This window comes from Corvus brachyrhynchos, unplaced genomic scaffold (genome assembly GCF_000691975.1).
Source record: "Corvus brachyrhynchos isolate BGI_N302 unplaced genomic scaffold, ASM69197v1 scaffold182, whole genome shotgun sequence".
Classification (NCBI taxonomy): domain Eukaryota; kingdom Metazoa; phylum Chordata; class Aves; order Passeriformes; family Corvidae; genus Corvus; species Corvus brachyrhynchos.
In genome coordinates this window covers 109,233-115,040 of record NW_008236807.1, presented here as the reverse complement: position 1 = coordinate 115,040, position 5,808 = coordinate 109,233, and the positions used below count along the sequence as shown (strand labels likewise).

The 5,808-nt window shown below is 61.1% G+C and overlaps 1 protein-coding gene across 1 annotated transcript in view; it reads right to left on the bottom strand.

Annotated features, from left to right (window-relative positions):
• STRIP2 (striatin interacting protein 2) overlaps nucleotides 1-3,604 on the bottom strand; it is an 18,536-nt gene extending 14,932 nt beyond the window's left edge. Inside the window, 9 exon segments of the mRNA XM_017727968.1 lie at nucleotides 5-49; nucleotides 348-475; nucleotides 592-698; nucleotides 785-853; nucleotides 1,480-1,600; nucleotides 1,786-1,920; nucleotides 2,011-2,085; nucleotides 3,059-3,151; nucleotides 3,154-3,604. Of these exon segments, the coding sequence (XP_017583457.1) occupies nucleotides 5-49; nucleotides 348-475; nucleotides 592-698; nucleotides 785-853; nucleotides 1,480-1,600; nucleotides 1,786-1,920; nucleotides 2,011-2,085; nucleotides 3,059-3,151; nucleotides 3,154-3,337 (957 nt within the window). The 5' untranslated portion in view covers nucleotides 3,338-3,604.
• Nucleotides 3,605-5,808: the final 2,204 nt, after the last annotated feature.

The following is a 5,808-nucleotide window of genomic DNA, read 5'->3' as shown; positions in this document are numbered from 1 at the left end:
GCCGCCACACCTTCATGGCCTGCAGCGCCTCGAACCCGCCCAGCGTGAGCTAGGACAGAGAGAGAGGGGAGAGCACGGAGCACACGGCCCTCCTGGGCAGCTCTCAGGGGAGCAGCAGCTGGAGGCCATCGCAGTGGAGTGTTGAGGGTGAAGACACCACGGCAGTTGTTAATTCTCCATATTTCTCCCCCATCCCACATCCTCGGCCCACGCTCATCCCAGAAGGAACCGTTTGCCTTGCGTTTAATAACGCTGTTGTGGTTGGGTTGAATGGTGGGGAACATCCAGGCTGCGGCAGCACCGTTCCAGAATAAAAGTTTCTGGAGAAAGGAAGGGTTTGCACTCACCAGGAGCACCTTCCAGAGCAGGAGCAGGACCTTCTTCATGGGGAAGTGTGGAGCGTGGCCGCTGCAGAATTTGGTCACCATGGTGAAGAGCAGCAGAGCAAACGGCTCCTCAGTGTGCACAGGGAAACCTGGCAGAGAAGGGACCAGGACCGGGGTCAGAGCCCATCTCCCATCCCTGAGCTCTCCCCGCTGGTCCAGCATGACAAAGGGACATCAGTAGGTCACAATGAACTTCAGGGCTCACTCAGCTCCATCCTGAAGGTCTCCCGGCAGGTTTTCCACTCAGGGGGATCCGTCTCCTGCTCCACACGGATGTTCTCCACCATCAGGTACATGACACTGAGCAGGACCCTGCCGGGACAGCAGGGCAGGCAGGTGGTGAGGCCACTCTGTCCCCAGAGGTTGTCCCACACCTGCTCCCAGCACCAAGGGGGTACCTGAGCTCCGTGCTGTCGGCCAGGGAGATGGCCGGCTTCCGCAGGGCGCTGCTGCAGGCCTGGCTGTTCCTGCAGGGAAGGGGATGAGCTCAGCACCAGCCCCCTCATCCTCACCCCCAGCCAACATCTGCAGCGCTGGGAATGCCACACCAGGGATGTGACATGGCTGTGACACCTCCCGAGGAGGAGGAGGGAGAAGAAAGAAGAGGGCAAGGAGGACGGGGAGAAAGAAGATGAAGAAGAGGAGGGTGAGGAGGATGGGGTGAAAGAAGGTGAAGAGCAGGAGGGCGAGGAGGATGAGGACAAAAGGGTGAGGAAGATAGGGAGAAGGAAGATGAAAAGGAGGAGGGTGAGGAGGATGTGGAGGAAGATGAAGAGGAGGAGGAGGAGGAGGAGAAAGAAGATGAAAAGGAGGAAGGTGAGAGGGTGAGGAGAAAGGGAGGTAGAAGAGAAAGGTGAGGAGGATGGAAGAAGAAGGTGAGGAAAATGGGGAGGAAGAAAATGAAGAGGAGGAGAGCAAATTGAATGGAAGAAGAGAAGAAGGAGAGAAAGTAGATTGTAGAATCACAGAATCATTTAGGTTGGAAAAGACCTCCAAGGTCATCGAGTCCATGAAGGGGAGGGTGAGGAGAAAGAATGAGGTGAAGAAGAGGACAAAGAGGGAGAGGTGGGCAAGGGCAGTGCAGTCCTCTCACTCAATCTCCATGTTGAGGAGCTCCAGGAAGGCGGAGAAGGTTCCCAGCTGGTACAGGAGGAAGCTGTTGTGCCGAGACCAGTGCAAGACATCACCTTCATTATCACAGTCCCCAAAGACACCTGGAGAGGCCCCACAGAGAAACTCTGGTGAGGGAGGATCTGCCTTTGAACCTTGGAGTCCACAGGACCACCCCAGGAAGGAGCTTCACTGCACCAGCCTGGCACAAGCCTGGGAAAGGCTTCTCCCAAGCCCCCACAGCAGCGGATCCGCGGCCACATCCGGACATGGGGGACGTGGTCCTTACCCTGTGCCAGGTACAGGATGGCCCGTGCTACTCTGAGCCTCTTGTCCCTGTTGACCACCTCCAGCCCATCCAGCAGGCGCATGACGTAGGCCTTCTGCTGAGCCGCGTCCAGCTCCAGCCACCTCCTGCCTGGCACTGGAGAAGGGACATGATGTCCAGCTGGGTGCTTCCCCAGGGATCCCACTCCTGCCCCAAGCCCCGGGGTGCTGAGCTCAGAGCTGGTACCTTGAGTGTGAAAATCCTCCTCGAAGCATCTCCTGTTGTGGCTCAGCTCGGGCTCCTCAGTGTAGCTGTACAGCTCTGATGAGGACAGGGATCAGCAGGGACATGGAGGGGCTTCACCCTCCTCCTCATTCCCAGATTCCTTGGAAAGCATCCCTGTGCACCCGGGGAGACACGGGACAGAGACCTGAACTGATCCCTGAGCTCTCCTGCAGCTCCAAGGGGCATTTGGGGCCACCCATCACCACCAAATTCATCACCTTCATCCCTGTGTCCTGGCTGGGCTGTTCCCACACTCCTGCTCCAGCTGCAGTTGCAATTTCATTGGGGTTTTTGGGGGGTCATTTTAAGTCTCACTTAAGCAGTTTGGGAATGAAGGGAATGCAGGAACACCGAGGCAGGACCTGCACCGATCCCACACCCAGCAGCTCGGACATTTTGGGTCCTGCAAATAGGGGCTGGACTTGGAGGGACACGATGTTGCACCTGTTCTTTGTAATTCCTACCTGTTCCTATAGAATTCCTATAGTCCTACAGTGCTGAGCAGCACCACGGAGGACCGAAAGGATCCTGCAGGGAAGGAGGAAGGATCCCTTGCAGAGGAAATGTGCTTTTGCCGGGCCAGCTCGTGCAGCTGAGATACACAGAGCTAAAAATAACCCCTTTTTCTCCGGACACGCTCGGCACCGCGGGGTTACGGAGCAGAAGCAGCTGGAGCCACTGCACAGCAGGATGACAGGGGACAAGGACACGACCCGTCTGATAACGGGTGACACCTCCAGCCTGGGCCGTGTCACCGGACACTCCGCCCTCCTGCCACCCCCGGCGCTGCGCCCCGGGTAATTCGGAGCACGGGGTAATCCCCGTGTCCCCACGCGTCCCCTCTGCTCGTCCCTAGGGAGTGAGTGGCTCTCTAATAATAAACCCCGCTTGCTCTATTACTGCAGGGATGACACCACTCAATATCCATCCCCCATCTCGGCGGGATTTTTATTTCCCCTGCCTGCCGGGCACCTATAAATAACAATGCAGCACCCAAAACCTGCTTCACCTGCCAACTCAGCGCCGTGGCCGTCGGCATCGCCGTACTCAAATTCCAGGTTGGGACAATCCACGGAGCCCTGCGGAGAGCGGGATGGGGTTAGGAGGGGGCTGGCACATCCCTGGGGATATTTTGGGATGTGGGACGGCTGCCAGCACTCGCAGCCTTTGCTCCAAAGCTCCTCCAGCCGCCGGAGCAGCGACTCGCACGGGTGGGCTGGAGCGGGGAGTCCGTGCGAGGCCACTCCAAACACAGTGGAAATGTGGAAGCCGTGTGTGAAAACAGCATTTCTCAAATCCCAGGGAACGCAAAGGCAGGACGCAAAATGCCGGTGAATATTTGATGCATTTCAGAGCCCCGCACGCCCTAAAAACAAACCCCGGGGCTGGTTCAAAGGAAAAACCCCCGGGAGGATGCTGCGGATCCCTGAGCTCCGTTCTCAGCATCCCAGATCTGAGAGCTCTCGGGGCCGGGCTTTGCCTTTTCGAAGCCCGTGGCGTGGATCTCCCCCTCCTCCCCTGCGGATGAGGAACTGGAGCATGAAACTTCGCCGGAGGATTCCGGCGGGGCAGCGAGCGGGCAGCCGCAGCCCGACGACCCAACGCCGGCACCGCGCCGCGCTGCCCCGGGAAAGGGAACACATGAATGGATAATCAACGAAATTAACATAATTTCCCATTCCGAGTCTCAGCATCCCTCCTCGGCAGCCGGGCTGGAACTGATGCGCATCGTCGCGATGAATATTGATGATCCGGGAGGATGCGCGGCTCCGGGCTGACCCCGACTTGCTCAGAAACGCTGGGTTCTCACCCAATTTCCGCAGCCGACGGGGCGGCTCGGGGAGTTAAAGCCTGTGAGGAATCCGGCGAAGCGCGTGCAGCTCTAATCCGCTTTGAGAGGCCGAGCCGGGGGAGCAAAGCGACCCCCAAATTCACGAGTTCGGGGCACGTCTTAGAAACCATCCCCAGAGACCCTTTTGGGGTCAGGGGGCCACTCAACCCGCAGCTCCTTGGTGGGGAAGCGAAGTCTTCCCGTCCTTTGCTCACGGGGGTCCCGCGGTGGCTTTACGGTGGCCGGGGACATCAGATCCCGGTGGGATCCTGGTGACCTGATCCCAGTCCTGCTTCCCCAGCCCGGCACCCACGAAGCCGCACGGGCGCAGCAGGGGCAGGGCGGCCCAGCGGGGTTTGGTTGTTCCCCCGTGTCCCGGGGTTATTGGGACAGGAGGGGCGGAGGGGACTGCGGCACTCGGACCTTGGTGAGGGTTGGGTAAGCGGGAGCCTGCAGAGCGGGGGGAGCCCAGCGCCCAGCTGTGTCCCCAAAACCCTGCTGGGGGCTCCGGGTGTGGGGCAAGGAGGTGCCAGTGCTGAGGCTTAGCCAGCGCCCCAGAACTCCGCAGCTGGGTCTGGGAGCGGAGCAGGGAGATGCCAGTGCCGGGGAGCGTCCCCGGGGACTCCCCGCTCCGGGCTGGGCATGGCAGGACCCCTAAAGCCACCCCCGCAGGACCCCGAAAGCCTCCTCCCTGGGGTGCTGCGAGCACGGAATGCTGGGGAAGGGAGGGGTTTTGGGGTGTCCCTGGGGTGCTGCGAGCACGGAATGCTGGGGAAGGGAGGGGTTATGGGGTGTCCCTGGGGTGCTGGGGGTACGGAATGCTGGGGAAGGAGGGGTTATGGGGTGTCCCTGGGGTGCTGGGGGTACGGAATGCTGGGGAAGGGAGGGGTTTTGGGGTGTCCCTGGGGTGCTGCGAGCACGGAATGCTGGGGAAGGGAGGGGTTTTGGGGTGTCCCTGGGGTGCTGCGAGCACGGAATGCTGGGGAAGGGAGGGGTTATGGGGTGTCCCTGGGGTGCTGGGGGTACGGAATGCTGGGGAAGGAGGGGTTATGGGGTGTCCCTGGGGTGCTGGGGGTACGGAATGCTGGGGAAGGGAGGGGTTTTGGGGTGTCCCTGGGGTGCTGCGAGCACGGAATGCTGGGGAAGGGAGGGGTTTTGGGGTGTCCCTGGGGTGCTGCGAGCACGGAATGCTGGGGAAGGGAGGGGTTATGGGGTGTCCCTGGGGTGCTGGGGGTACGGAATGCTGGGGAAGGAGGGGTTATGGGGTGTCCCTGGGGTGCTGGGGGTACGGAATGCTGGGGAAGGGAGGGGTTTTGGGGTGTCCCTGGGGTGCTGCGAGCACGGAATGCTGGGGAAGGGAGGGGTTTTGGGGTGTCCCTGGGGTGCTGCGAGCACGGAATGCTGGGGAAGGGAGGGGTTATGGGGTGTCCCTGGGGTGCTGGGGGTACGGAATGCTGGGGAAGGAGGGGTTATGGGGTGTCCCTGGGGTGCTGGGGGTACGGAATGCTGGGGAAGGGAGGGGTTTTGGGGTGTCCCTGGGGTGCTGCGAGCACGGAATGCTGGGGAAGGGAGGGGTTTTGGGGTGTCCCTGGGGTGCTGCGAGCACGGAATGCTGGGGAAGGGAGGGGTTATGGGGTGTCCCTGGGGTGCTGGGGGTACGGAATGCTGGGGAAGGAGGGGTTATGGGGTGTCCCTGGGGTGCTGGGGGTACGGAATGCTGGGGAAGGAGGGGTTATGGGGTGTCCCTGGGGTGCTGCGAGCACGGAATGCTGGGGAAGGAGGGGTTATGGGGTGTCCCTGGGGTGCTGCGAGCACGGAATGCTGGGGAAGGAGGGGTTTTGGGGTGTCCCTGGAGCGCTGAACGGGGGCAGCAGGGCGGGAGCTGGTGGTGTCACAGGTGCCCATGGGGTAGCAAGGGGGCACCTGTG